This window comes from Equus przewalskii, chromosome 7 (assembly GCF_037783145.1).
Source record: "Equus przewalskii isolate Varuska chromosome 7, EquPr2, whole genome shotgun sequence".
Classification (NCBI taxonomy): Eukaryota; Metazoa; Chordata; class Mammalia; order Perissodactyla; family Equidae; genus Equus; species Equus przewalskii.
This window is the reverse complement of record NC_091837.1, coordinates 47,511,643-47,526,724: the sequence shown is the minus strand read 5'-3', so window position 1 is coordinate 47,526,724 and position 15,082 is coordinate 47,511,643. Positions and strand designations below refer to the sequence as shown.

Sequence of the window (15,082 nt, the reverse complement as noted above, 5' to 3'; positions counted from 1 at the left end):
TCCCGGAACCAGTTATGTACACATAGCAGCAGATACGTTTTCTGTCTATATTGGATATCACAGTTTCCATTTTCTCGTTAAATAGGAACTATCCAAGATCACAATGCCAGTTATATTTAATGAGCCTTTGAGCTTCCTACAGCGACTCACTGAATATATGGAGCATACATACCTCATCCACAAGGCCAGTTCATTTTCTGATCCTGTGGAAAGGATGCAGGTATGTGTCAAGCAAGCCCTGAAAGAGGTTTGAGTCTTAGAGACTTCTCTGCTACCACTCCCACCTCCCACCCCAAACACACCTACACAGAATTAGTGTTATGTCTAATATGAGGTTGGGAAATGTTATTGAAACTTGGCATGTTTGGAATGTCCTCTGCATTCCTTCCCCCTGCCACCCTCTCGTCAGAGTTCTGCCATAGTACAAAGACCAACGGAAATGGCAAGAGAAGCAGGAGGTGGGCCATAATCAAACCTAGATATTGGTGAGCTGTTTCTGAGTCTTCATTTTAGAAAGCAGCATTGTGTTAGAGGGAAAAAATCCATCCTTTCTCCTTTCAGACTTGCTCAGGGTGTTTCCAAAAAGAAATGAACACACACATACACACATAAATATGTTTATGCTTATGTGTGTATATTTGAATATACAAACACTGCCATAGGTTAAAACAAAAGACAACAAGGAATTGCACTTTTTCATTTTCTTTTGAATAGAAGATGTTTATGTGATGTATTTGGATGGACTAGATACAGGCAGAGTATAATAGATACATTGTTCTCCTTCAGACAAAGCAAGAGCATTCTAAAGGGAATCTTCCTGTTTTTTTCATTTATATAAATCAGCTTTTCCCAGTCTCATTGGACTTGATACCAGTTTTAGTTTTTTCTCTTCTCCCCATCCTAAAAATGTTGTACGTTTTAGAAATTTTAAAGGAATTAGAAGTAATTTTGTGTTTGAGAGGTTTTTTAAAGTCCTTGAGAGAATTTGTAGCACTCTTTAGAATGTTGTAAAAACCATGGTGAGAATGACACTAGAGGAAGAGACTCAGAGTAATTTTCATTCTGAATATCCATATTTGCATATAAAGTTGCTAGAGCCATATTAAAAATCCAAAGTCATAATTTAATAGACCTATTTAAAAAGTAATCAGTCCTCAAAATAATTTTGTAAATTAGAGTCTTCAGCAGAATTTCAGTTCCTGAGAGAATGAGGAGCAAGCAAGGCTATTTTTAACTTCTAATGCTTTGTCCCACAGTGTGTAGCTGCATTCGCTGTATCGGCGGTTGCTTCTCAGTGGGAACGCACTGGAAAGCCTTTCAACCCCCTTCTAGGAGAGACTTACGAATTAGTTCGGTAAGATATTTCACTATATTCCAGATTGTTAGTTGAACTTGCATGATTTATATAGCCTTTAAAATGAAGAGAAAAATATATATATTTTGAGCATCACCACCAACAATTTTCTATAACTGGAGCAAGTTAACCTATTTGATGTTTGTTTCTATAATACTTATTTTAGAGACTATGTCAAAAATATTGAAACATACAGAAAATGTACCATTATAAAAAGTAATTACGAGGATTTCAGTATTCCTGATCATATGGGATTTATGACTGTCCTGTTCTCCTTATGTAGATTGTAAGACATTATTGGGACTTAGAACCGTATGAAATGTGTTAGCATAAATTTATACTGTTGGCATAAAGGCAGTGCAGGCATCTACAAGTGCAGTTCTCTTTGCCTGTTGTAGCCTGCTTCTTGTTTACGTACAATTGGGGAATTCATGTGGCTTTATTTTTTCTGAATCTTTCTCTTCTTCTCTGTACAAGTTTTGATCTCATTTATTCTGTAGATGTTTGGAAGTGGACACACTAGATTCTCTATCTTAATACAAATGGAATGATAATTTTTAAATTTATGTGGCTAATATTACCGGTTGGTATAAATCAGCCAAATTCATGTGGGTGTTCTTTATTTTAATGTTCAAGTAGCTAGAATTATAATAACATTGGATTTAGTAGTTTGGGTTATGTTTGTACAGTTTCTCATATGTTGAGTTGTTCTTTTATCAGGATGATAACAAAGAATTATTTACTTTGTCAAACCTGTTTCTTTAATACTTTAACATTGCTTGTCGACCAAAATGATAATTATGTACACATTCCATGATAAGAGTTAATTATAACGTTGCTTTTTTTTTTTAATCTGAAGAGATGACCTTGGTTTCAGACTCATCTCAGAGCAGGTCAGCCATCATCCACCCATTAGTGCATTTCATGCTGAAGGATTAAACAATGATTTCATCTTTCATGGTTCAATCTACCCCAAACTGAAGTTCTGGGGAAAGAGTGTAGAAGCAGAACCCAAAGGAACCATCACCTTGGAGCTCCTTGAGTAAGTTGAAATCAAGCCATTAAACTCTTTTCACGTATGCCTACTCGTAAGTATACACCTTCACACAGACCTGACCTTGTTGTTAAAAGCTGGAGAAAAAGAAGCAGCTTTTATAAAGCGTAAATTATCTACCTCCATATAAAAGACTTTGAGAAACGTGACAATCACCATCGTTAATCAATCTGGGTATGTGTAAAAAGTTTAACAATGTTTGACTATGGTATTTGGCTCTATTTTAAGATAGAATGGAGTTAATCACTCCATGACAGTTCTTATGAAACAGGCTTTCTATATATCATGGTGCTAATATTTTGTTAATCTTTCAAAATGAATCATTTTGAGAAATGTTGAAATGACAATTGTGTGGCACATCTTAGACCTTAGGTAAATTAGAAGTTCTCTTCTTGAGCAATAGGAAAAAGATTAGCTTTACATTCAAAGGCAGTTCCAGTTCCAGTTAAGATAGAGTAAGCACACCCTAGCCTATCTTTTCCAGTGATTTCAACTAAAAACCCTGGACAGAAGACGTAAAGCAACAATCTCAGGAATTTGAAAAGTAAATGATCTCAGGCAGACTGGGGAGAGAAATTAAAATCTGAAGACCAATATGGCAGTGAGTTTCCTGGTGTTATCCCCCCATGTTTCCTGGGTTAGAGTCAGAGCAGCCCAAATCCCAGAACTGGGCAGTGGAGGCAGACAGAAAAAGTTCCAAGAGAAACCCTGTCTTTCTGGTTAGAGGACCTAGAAAGATACCCCTGCAGGATGTAGGAAGTGGGGGAAGTTCTGTTTATTTTTCTCTCCTAACCTTGTCCCAGAGCGAGCTCTAGGACCCACAACTACATACCTATAGTGGTGGTGGCAGCAGCAGCCACACCAGTACCTGAAACTCAGAAAATGTCTTTCTCTCTACAGAAGAACTTGATAAAGAGGTCCCTGTGGTCCAAATAGTGTGAGGAGAATCCCTGTTACTTTTTTTCCTCTTTCTTTTCTCTCACCTCTCTGCCCCCGAGGAAGACTCAGTTGTGGGAAGTGCAAGACAGAGCAGAGGCTAAAACCTCCCCTTGCTAGCTAGAAGGCCAGAGGAAAGACCCCCTCTGGTACCTGAGAGTGTGGGGAAAACCACAGAGAGTAGGGAGCTCAAGAAAGGGATCCCATAAAGCTGTGTATGAAAGTCTAAGCTCATCCTTTTATGCTCCAACATTGAAATGACCTGAATGGTTTTTCCTTTGATGAGCTGGAGGGTACTTTGTCTGAAAAGTGCTAAATAGAACTTCATTTTTATTTTCTACCTCTAATTTATTTTATTTTTGTATGTTTTCACCTAACTTTTGAATGCTTCAGATGATTATATACATAGTTTATTTGGAGTTTGGTGGAAGTAGAGAGTTCTTTTCTTAAGCTTTTGCATCCTTTTAAGAAACAATAAGAGTAGTCAGGTTACACTGGTTTTACTGAGTTACACCAATTAGAGCTTAGTTATCTCCAGCAGTGTGATCTGTTTGTTGAGTATGGCATTTGAGACAAGTGCACTTTTTAAACAAAATAATGCTTCTCACCTTTTTTTCTGGGTTTTGGTTTTAATTTTTGTTTTTTAGACACAATGAAGCATACACATGGACAAATCCTACCTGCTGTGTACATAATATCATTGTGGGAAAACTTTGGATTGAGCAGTACGGCAATGTGGAAATCATAAACCACAAGTAAGACACTTTAGGGTACTTATCTATCCCTTCAATTGTCATTGAACAGTTCTAATGGACTTCATTTTTTAAAAAGCTCTAGTGGGGCCTGATGATCATTTAAGAACCAGGCAGTATAACTCTTGAGTAAGTAGCAGCCCATCCCTTTAATGAATGGAGTTCATTAAAGTTTCTGACTGGGAAAGACTGGGTGAACTCTGAGCTTCTGCAGCCTCTGTGAATCTTAATTCCAACCTCAGCTCATTTTGTTTATGTTGTTTCATTGGCATTCTTCACACAGTAGGGTGGGATGGGGTGAGAGGAACATAAAAGCTAAAAAGAGTTCGATTCAAATCCTGCTTTGTGATGTTAGGCAAGGGTCTTAGTCATCTTGGGCTGCTGTAACAGAATCCCATAAACTGGGTGGTTTAAACAGCAGAAATTCATTTCTCATGGTTCTGGAGGCTGGGAAGTGCAAGATCAGGGTGCTGGCACATTTGATGTCTGGTGAAGGCCCTCTTCCTGGTTTGCAGAAGGCCCCTTTTTCATACCCTCACGTGTCAGAGATTCTCTTTCTTGTGCTTCTTCTTATAAAGGCACTAATCCCATTCATGAGAGCTTCACCCTCATGACCATATTCCCTCCATATGCCATCATATTAGGGATTAGGGCTTCAACACGTGAATTTGGGGGGACATAAACATTCATTGCATAGCAGCAAGTCACTTATTCTTTATGAACCTTGCTTACCTTTTCTTTATGGTGGGTCCAGTACACATTAAGGATGAATTATGATAACTTCTGTAGGGAGCCTGGCATGTGTTAGAAAATTAGTAAACAGCAGCTGCTGCTAAAAAGGTTATCATAGTCATTATTGTCTACCACTTCTTCTGTATTGGATGGTAATCTGACCCTAATGTTTCTTTCCTAGGACTGGAGACAAATGTGTGTTGAATTTTAAGCCATGCGGCCTTTTTGGTAAGGAGTTACACAAAGTTGAAGGCTACATTCAAGATAAAAGGTAAAGTTTCCGTTTTAAATGTTGAATGGCATAGATGTTCTTCATGAAATGAAATGTCACTGTTAAAATCTGCTGCCAGAACCTAGGAAACAAGCATTCTAATAAGTTGAAAAAGTCTTTCTTCTACAAGGAAATATGTATTTCTTTAAAGAATCTCATTTTTAAGGATCTTTATAATAATATTTGATTGCAGCAAAACACTGCTTTAATTGTTGGCTAAACGTCGGTTTCTCTTGACAGCAAAAAGAAGCTCTGTGCCCTCTATGGGAAGTGGACTGAGTGTTTGTATAGTGTTGATCCCGCCACTTTTGATGCTTACAAAAAAAATGATAAGAAAAATACTGAAGAGAAGAAGAACAGCAAACAGGTGAACATCCTGTAAGGTGGTGTCTCAGGAATCACTGGACTCTTCAATTTCTACCAGTCATTTTGGAGGTGGCCTGTTATTGGCTCACAGTTTGACCTTTTTTTCCTGTTTCTAATGCATGTGATTTTTCCCCTTGAAGTTTGCTAATGAACAGATAATCTGCCTTTGTAGCTAACGTTTGACATAATCTTATATAGAATATGGGTGTGTGGCACTTTTGTAACGTGTGCAGTTACAGATGGGACTCTGAATTCACATAGCTTTGGAAAGATGGAGGTCATCTTAGACAAATTTTTTTTTCCTCTTTTCTGTTTACTGCATTAGAAGTTGAGATCATTTGAGTATTTAAAATTTCATCCAAAATTGTCACCTGCATTTTCATGCTCATTAGCAGTTTTCTTGTCCTCTTCCTTACCCCTAAATCACTGAAGTTAAGACCGCCACAGCTAAAGGAGTCATTACTGGACTGCGGTCCTTCTCTTACTGACCTTTTGCTTTGTGGGACAGCTAGCGTGCCGATGGAATTTCCCACATGTGAGGCACATGCTTCCTGCTGCACGGGCGCCCGGAGGCTCTCATGTTCAGCAGATTCCTAGCCCTTCCCTCCAGGCAGAAGAGCTGAGAGCTAAAGAAAGACTGCACCTGTTTGGACAGGAAATATTTGAGGACTGATTACTTTCCAGTAGCTGGCGGCACAAACTGGGTTAGAATCCCATGGCCACCGTTTATGAGTGGTACCGTCTTAGGCAGATTGCGCACCTTCTCTCTGCCCCAGTCCCTTCGTTTCTAAAATGGGGTTAATAATAGTGGCTACTTGCAAAATGAGTTAGCAGATGCATTGGGCTCAGAATAGCATCTGCTCATAGTAAAGACTGATTCAGTCCTTTCTGCTCAAAGCACCTCCAAGAGCTGGTGACCTGAGCATCATCTGAGAGCTTGCAGGCTCCCAGCTTCACCTCAGACCTACTGAGTCACAGTCTCTAGGGCTTTTCGGACAATTCATACACATTCAAAAGTTTAAGAAGCCCTAATCTTCCTCAGAAACAGAAGGTGTATTTATGAGCGACTTTCTTTGTAAATTGAGTTACCCATGGTCCTCAGATGAAAAGTGTTTTATTAAATGACCAGAGCTAACTGCTTTCCTGTGGCTTTGGCTCTTTTCTTTCTATTTCCCTTCATCTCGCTGTGCAATTCTGTGAAGAACACATGCCATGTTTCCCACCTGCTTTTCGTTCATTCTGGGAGGTGCACTGGCAGTTCACTGCAGCTGTTACGAGACTGATGGGGCTGGAGAAGGAAATGTTCCAGGATCCTGGGAGCCCTGCCACAAACTCTTTGGCAGCACCTCCAGCTAATAGGAGGCAATTTGGCAAAGACAGCCTCACCAACACATGCATTGTCCACCCTCCTTTTATGGGGGATAGGAGGAAGCAAAGAAATCCCAGAAAATATCCCACCTATCCCATAAATCTCCAGTCGATCTTTATAGAAAAGTGGCTTTACTCCTTGGAGAGAGAAATTATTTGCACACATTCACTGCTTGTCTCATGTCTCTCCTACTGGTATGCATCTAGCTACCATAGATTTCTGGTGTTCCCTGAGCATACTCAGATGCTTTAGGAAATTTGTCATCATCACTTTTGTCACCTCCTTGCTGCTGTTTTTTAAACTATATTCATTCAAAGTGTCTCACCCAGCAGTTCTAGATTTGGTAACTGTGTGACATTGGGAATAGCACTTAACCTTCCAAAGGCTTAAATTCTTTATATATAAAACTGTAATAATATAGTCTCATAGGTTTATTATGTAAGGACTAAATGCATGGAGAGCTCCTAGCATAGCTCTTCCTATGGGGGCTAGCCAAAGGAAATGTTAGGTTTTTTTTTAACCTAACATCTTTTTAAATTCCATTTTTATTGAATTCTTTCAGGATCCCTACTGGTTTTGTGTCATTGATTAATTTAGTTGACTGGCCCAAGGATTTAACCTTTGCTTGTTCTCATAATATTCTGGGAAATACTCAAATGAGTTATTTTGTCTTTAAAAAAAGAGCTTTAAAAACATTAAAGCACTGTGTCAAAAAGTATGGATATAGGAAGGAAAACGTCATGGTGCCCCAGCCCTCATGCAGTTTACATTCTGGTGTGCAATAAATGGTGGTTATTTTGTGATTTGTAAGTATATTCTTTTTGAACGTTTTAATTTGGTTCATCTGTTGGTTCTTCTAGATGAGCACTTCTGAGGAGTCGGATGAAATGCCAATGCCAGATTCTGAAAGTGTATTTGTTATCCCTGGAAGTGTTCTCCTATGGCGAATAGCCCCACGGCCTCCAAATTCTGCCCAGGTGGGACTGCGCTGGCGGAATGTGGCCTCACTGTTCATATTCAGCTCTAATGGTGCTCTTTCCCCGGCACATGCAGCGCAGAACAGAGAGGAGGGCAAGTTGTCATCAAAATGCTCCTCAGTTGTCCCTCTGCTGGCTAGTCACCCTGAGACCCAGTTCATTCATTTTGTCCATCCCTTCTGGTGTCTGGCTGGAGAAGATGCGTTGGGATGGGACTTTTCGGGCCTTCTTTAATAAGTACTTAGGGATAAAACTGGCTCTCGTTAAATACATGATGATGCAACCTTTTCAGTGTAAGCTCCTCAGATCCAGCAAGTAATGATTTTAATATAGAAAAGAGAAAGAATATTGATTTTCCTTATAGTGCTACTTAAAGCTGACAATGATAGAGGATATTTAAGAGCCCTGCTTTGAGATACCCATAGGTGGTGCGGACTTCAGTGAAAACATTTAGATACGTGGTCTGAGACAGGTTGATCATCCTTACCACAGAAAAGAGGAGGGGGCTCATTGTCAAATCACACCTCTTCTACCTTCAGGGCTTTCATTTTGCGTTAGGCCATGGTATATATTAATTTGAATGTTTTGCTTTTTTTTAGATGTATAATTTTACTACCTTTGCAATGGTTTTGAATGAAGTAGACAAGGAAATGGAGAGTGTGATTCCTAAGACAGACTGCAGGTTACGGCCTGACATCAGAGCCATGGAAAATGGAGAAATAGGTAACTAGCATCTGACGGTGCTACTGGTGAAGATTAATGTCTTTGGGGATGATGGTTTGTTTTATTCCTGGTGATTGTTAGCGTAGTGTCTCTGAGAGATTTTTTAATTAAAATTCAATTTAAATTCAGTAACTTTTGTTTTAAATTTGGAAATCCGAGGTAGACTTTTTTAGCTCATATTCATCGTTTCAGTGATACTCCCTGATAATCTCACACATCGCTTCAGGACAGGGATATGTTCTGCAAAGTGAATCATTAGACGGTTTCATCATTGTGTGAACATCATAGAGTGCACTTACACAACTCGATGGTCTAGCCTACTACACACCCAGGCTTTCTGGTACTAATCTTCTGGGACCACCATCATGTATGCAGTCCATTGTTGATTAAAATGTTATGTGGCGCATGACTGTGTACTACATATGACCAGAGGCATGTCTTAAATGTCAGAGAGGAATGTGAGAAAATACTAGCATCTTTATCATCTTTAAACTATATTCTGCCTAATTATTTCACTACGTATTTAAGGATCTGTGTATCACCTTGTGAGCCTCAAAGAAGAGCTTGGCATCCCCTTGGTTAATTATAACATTTGTATCTGGTGGTATTAAATTTCTTCTAATTCAGTGGTTCCCCAAAGGGGGCCAGTTTTTTACCCCAGGGGACATGTGGCCATGTCTGGAGACTTTGTCGTCACATTTGGGGAACTGCTACTGGCATCTAGTGGGTAGAGGCCTGGGATATGGCTAAATGTCCTACAACGTATAGGACGTCCCCCTACAAGAATCATTGGGTCCTATACATCAGTAGTCCAAGGTTGAGAAACACTGTTCTAGCCACATTCTCTCATGCTCTCTTTGAATTATCAGTGAGACAAGGCAACAGTATTTTGGAAAATTGTTTGAATTTTTTATGAATGAAATCTGAAGGAACTCTGTGAGGTCTCACTAAGAATTTAGAAAAATTTCACACTTATTTTTTCCATTTCACATCAGTTTTTCCACCCAAGTTTTCACTGAAGCATTTTAGCATAATATTTTTGGCGTTAAGAGCAAGCAGGTTCCAAGGCCTGCCCAGTGGTGCAGTGGTTAAGCTCGCACGTTCTGCTTTGGTGGCCCGGGGTTCGCCAGTTCCGATCCTGGGTGCAGACATGGCACTGCTTGGCAAGCCATGCTGTGGCAGGCGTCCCACATATAAAGTAGAGGAAGATGGGCACGGATGTTAGCTCAGGGCCAGTCTTCCTCAGCAAAAAGAGAGGATTGGCAGCAGATGTTAGCTCAGGGCTAATCTTCCTCAAAAAAAAAAAGAATAAGCAGGTTCCTGGGCTGGCCCTGTGGCCCAGTGGTTAAGTTCGCGTGCTCTGCTTCGGTGGCCCAGGGTTCCACTGGTTCAGATCCTGAGCACAGACATGGCAATGCTCATCAGGCCATGTTGAGGAGGCGTCCCACATGCCACAACTAGAAGGACCCACAACTAAAATATACAACTATGTACTGGGGGGATTTGGAGAGAAAAAGCAATACAAAGGAAAAAAAAGAAGATTGGCAACAATTGTTAGCTCAGGTGCCAATCTTTAAGGAAAAAAAATAAGCAGGTTCCTTTTGGTAAATGCAGAGGTTGGTAAGGGCATAGGCTGTAGAAACAGACAACTGAGTTTCGAATGCCAGCTCTGTCTCTTACTAGCTTGGGTATGTGTTAAAATGTTAATGTGGTGTTTGACTCTGGAGTCTGTGTTCTAATAAAATGAAGACCCCAGTAATGCATATGGATGGTGCTTCTCTATAAAGTTATTGTGTTTCGTACTGTGCTGGGCATTCTCTACTTTTAGAGTAACTTTTTTATTGATGTTCTTATTTTAGATCAAGCTAGTGAAGAAAAAAAACGACTTGAGGAAAAACAGAGAGCAGCCCGCAAAAACAGGTCCAAGTCGGAAGAGGACTGGAAGACGAGGTGGGTGGCTTTTCATGCCTCATGGCTGAGCCCTTAGGCAGGCTGCTGTGTGTGGGCAAGGCAGGGCTATCACCTACGGGGAACTGCAGAGTAGGGCCTAACAGAAACCCTGCAGAGTTGTCCCTAGGCCTGAGAGAAAAGTTATTTCCATTTACTAAGTATTCTGAAAGAATTGCATGCGTGACAGAGAAAGGACTATTTGGAAATTAAGATTAAAATATTCCCACACAGGTAAGTGTCCATTAAGCAGACCTTCCTTATCTGGCCAAACCCTGCCCTTTCCATATGTGAGAGGGGAGGTGAAATCCAGAATTACGGATTTTGGGCATGAAAATAAGTTGAGAGCCATTGCTTCCACTTGTATCATGTATTAAGGATATTTGAACAGTGCCTTTACTCTTCCAAACACAGGAGATTTGACATGTAATGGAAATATGATTTATATAAGGTAACATCTTGGGTTCCATTCAGAAATAGAAAGCGGGCAATAAAACTTCTAAGTTTTGAAGGTTTTTTGTGTTTTTTTTTAAGAATCAGGAGTTACTTAGTTGTCACTTTATTGAGTAATAGAATCACTTATAAATGGGAATAGAATAAACTTTTTCTACATTTAGTATCACATAACAGAAACCAATGTCCCATAATTGAAAGTTATTAAATAAACTTTAGAGCCAGTATGGGCATAATTTTGCATATTTGGTAGTCCTTTTGCATCTTAGATAATTATTAGAACTAGAAATAACCTTAGATATCATCTGGTCCAGTGGTTTGGGAACTTTTTCTGTTAGCAAAATCTTTTTTGCCAATAAACGCATAAAGAATCTGCAAATATAGAGCGCAGGGGAACAGAGCTGCTCTGGTTGGACGAGGACTGAGGGGCGCGGCCTTGGCACTCCTCACCCTCCCACCCTGCACGCACCCTAGTTCCTAGAACTCTGTGGAATGCAATTTGAAAACCACTCGTCTAGAAATCCCTTCACTGCACCAGAGGAAACCAAACACTGGTGTGTTTCACTGAGGGGACTTGTCAAGGGCACACAACTGCAGGCTGTGATCAGAACCTCCACCTTCATTAATCCTTCAGACAAAGCCACAGTGCTTTACTGTGTGTGATCCCTTTTGAAGATTTGATACATTTTATCATTACTTCTAGTCTCTTTTGCAGAAAACCCCAGTTGTACTATATTTCTAATTATTAACTCCTTTAATTTTCTGGTCACATTTTCAGGTATACAATGTGAGCAGAAAGTCCACTAAGAATTTTTACTGTCAGATGAAGTCTGCGTTTAGAAAGCAAAGAGCTTCTAGATAGCTCTGTAATAGACTGAAAATAAAAACTGGAAGCTACGTTTGGGAACTACAGTTTGGGGCCTTACACATGCTTTCTTCCACAGCTCTCTCTCAGCATCAGTAGTTCTTATATGAATATACCCATCTTAAAAGTATCCTGCCGACCCGTTGTCAAAAGAATGTATGCTTTGAGCTCTTCTCCAGTAGTGATGAGATTACACGCTTGCTGGTTTGGTTCTTCTCCAGACTGCGAATAGACTTGAGTAGCTTGTTCCAGTCTGAGTGGCAGGGGATGGGGCAGTTTGTGAAGGAACACTTTTCTGCTGGATTGAGCTAACCAACCCTCATAGAAATCAAACCCAGAAACTTATTATGATCTGTCCCAAGTTCCTCCACACTAAAAGCTGGCATTCCCGCTGATACTGGTTTCACTCAGTTCATTTTCTAAATTATTTTTTATTACCTTGATTTTGATTTGCCTGCTTTTCTAAGTGCTTGACTTTGCTAAGCATGACTATAAAAGTGCTTTTACTGCTTGGACTTTTGAGAAAGGAGTATAACTATATGCTTCATAGGAGACAAAAATTCTGCAACTTTGATCAAATAATGGTTCCTTAATATATTTCTAGTTTGGTTACTAAAGTCTAAATAGACATATATCTTGATCATTTGAAGCAGACTTTTAAATTTTCTAATTAGGGAAAAGTCCCAAAAGCTAACTAAAGAATTTATATAATAATATTCAAGAGAATTTGGTCTAATGAGCATTTACTGTATAATCCTTCAAGGAATTAGCTCAATCTGAAATGTTTTTTCTTTTAGGGTTTTTATTGCTGCTTTAGTGATAATAGGAATATTTGGGACTTATCAAAGAAATCTAACCTCACTCTAATTGTTAAATATTTTCAGAAGCAATTTATTTGGACAGAATGGCAAAGAGATATGAAGCTATTTTCCTCAATGTTACTCTGAAACAATCATTCAAAAAAAGTTACACAAATTTGATAGTGAACCTTTTGAGCAAGTAATTTTGCATTTCCATTACTTATAGAAAGCTGGGCCTGTGGGAAATGGGGATAGGATTAGGGCAGCCCTTTCTAGGATTAGAAAGGCAGGTTAGGATGTTAAAAGCTTGATGCAACCTAAGATCCTTATTAGCATGGAGAAAACTGAGACCCAGGAAGATCCGGACCGGACTAATTTCATGTGTAGCATAGTATATTTGAAAAATCACGGTCTTTAAAATCAAACTCAAGTTTGGTATCAGTTACCAGCTTGGGCAAGTTATTTAACTTCTCTGACACTCAGCTCCTCATTTATAAAACAGAGCATTAAGAGTTTGAGGAACATTTACTCTGAATCAGGCACTTTACATATTACTGTAGATACGTGTTTTTTTTTTAAAGATTTTTTATTTTTTTCCTTTTTCTCCCCAAAGCCCCCCGGTACATAGTTATATATTCTTTGTTGTGGGTCCTTCTAGTTGAGGCATGTGGGACGCTGCCTCAGCGTGGTTTGATGAGCAGTGCCAAGTCCACGCCCAGGATTCGAACCAACGAAACACTGGGCCGCCTGCAGCGGAGCGTGTGAACTTAACCACTTGGCCACGGGGCCAGCCCCTTTAGATATGTTGTAAAATTTCCTTATCCTAATTCCTCATTCCTGATTGCTCAAAAGAGTACCTTCTAGTGGAAGATAAGGAATGGGGCTAGAGAATGAACAATTAGACAAATATATTGGTTCTCAGAACCCTTCTAGACAGAAGATACCACTTTGTTAAGTACTCTTGCTAAATGCTTTGGAAGATCCATAAACTTTCTGCATGGTACCATTACACCTGTTGGAATATTATTCTGCATACCTGCTCTCTAAAAAAACTACCACTTCTTCAAAGTCTCTTTGGAAATCCTAACTCACAGAATGAATTGCTGCACTTAGGGAACCACTACAAGCTAATGACGCAGCAGGAACCCTGTGATCAGTTTCCCCTGTAAATCTTGTCCTTTCTCTTTAAACAGGTGGTTCCATCAAGGTCCTAATCCCTACAACGGAGCGCAGGACTGGCTTTACTCTGGCAGCTACTGGGACAGAAACTACTTCAATTTGCCTGACATTTATTAAAATGCAGACAAGTCAGGGTGTTTGGCTAATCTACAAATAAGTCTTAAACCTATGTTTTTTAATTTTTTTCCTTGGTTTCTACTCATCTTTAAAAAAAAGAAAAAACCCACTCATGAGAGAACTTGCATTTTACTCAACAAAAGTAGGGCATAAGGTGATACTGGTGATGAAAGTCTCAGAAAAAAATGGGTAATTTTGCTATCCAAACATACTTATTTGGAATACTATTTTATATAGAGGTAAGAGAAATCGCTGAATATGCTTTTTATGGTTGCTGTTGCCATATTTACTGAATGTTTATACCTAAATGTAACTTTAGCTTTATGGAATTATAAAGTAATCCCAAATGAAGTTATTTTGAATATTTTTATGCTGTATGCCTCTATGTTTTAGATGTAACTTTGAAATGTTTAGAATTGTTCTATAAGAAGGTTAGGTCATTTTGTAAAAACTACATTGAAAAGATGGCTTTTCATCCTAATCCTCTCAGTTTTACCCCTTCCCACCATCAAAAAGAAAAAATGCCTGAATTCAGCATAGGTATTGCTGATTAGAAAACCTGAAGAATTAAGCTGGAAAAGGTATTTCATTTGCTTATTTTAGTGCTCTGAATTTACTTTTACAATTTTCTATAATCAGTGTCATTAGAATTAAAAGGTGTTTGAAGATATGTATAAAATCTAACAATTCATAAAAATACCCTAGAAGTACTGATTTTAATCACTGTCATTACATAACGACAAACTTTTTTAAATGCTTCAACTTCCAGTGGCAAATGCCACCAAAGAAATTAAGTTGCACTCATGTATTATAAGTATGAAACTATATAAAAGGAGGTCTTGTGCATTTCAAGTTTGCAAGGCACCTGTGTACTTAAAATATGTATGGAGACCTACTGTACAGTAGCTTTGCCCCTTTAATTGGGGTACATTAATCTTACGGTATTTATCCACCCAACCCCAGACTGAGATACTGCTGCAAAGGGCCTTAGGTAGCTACCAGTAAGTTATTTTAATTGCTGTCTTGAAGTTAACAAGTGTTATAATGAAATAATCTACCTGATGCTAAATAAAGGCTTTAGAATGTTCAAAAAAAGTGTGGTTTCTTTTAAACTTTCAAATATACTAGTGGTACCACTTAATGCTATCGTAAATTATTAAGAATGTCCTTACAAAGACATCTTTATG

The 15,082-nt window shown here is 39.0% G+C and overlaps 1 protein-coding gene across 8 annotated transcripts in view; it reads left to right on the top strand.

Annotated features, from left to right (window-relative positions):
- Window positions 1–14,990, top strand: part of OSBPL1A (oxysterol binding protein like 1A) — a 114,218-nt gene extending 99,228 nt beyond the window's left edge. For all 8 annotated transcript variants that reach the window (XM_070629827.1, XM_008533035.2, XM_008533034.2 and 5 more), the window contains 10 exons: window positions 86–220; window positions 1,257–1,354; window positions 2,214–2,396; window positions 3,992–4,099; window positions 5,010–5,099; window positions 5,340–5,466; window positions 7,695–7,811; window positions 8,411–8,534; window positions 10,394–10,484; window positions 13,793–14,990. In XM_070629827.1, the coding sequence (XP_070485928.1) occupies window positions 104–220; window positions 1,257–1,354; window positions 2,214–2,396; window positions 3,992–4,099; window positions 5,010–5,099; window positions 5,340–5,466; window positions 7,695–7,811; window positions 8,411–8,534; window positions 10,394–10,484; window positions 13,793–13,895 (1,158 nt within the window). In that variant the 5' untranslated portion in view covers window positions 86–103 and the 3' untranslated portion in view covers window positions 13,896–14,990. The remainder of the gene's footprint in view (window positions 1–85; window positions 221–1,256; window positions 1,355–2,213; window positions 2,397–3,991; window positions 4,100–5,009; window positions 5,100–5,339; window positions 5,467–7,694; window positions 7,812–8,410; window positions 8,535–10,393; window positions 10,485–13,792) is intronic.
- Window positions 14,991–15,082: the final 92 nt, after the last annotated feature.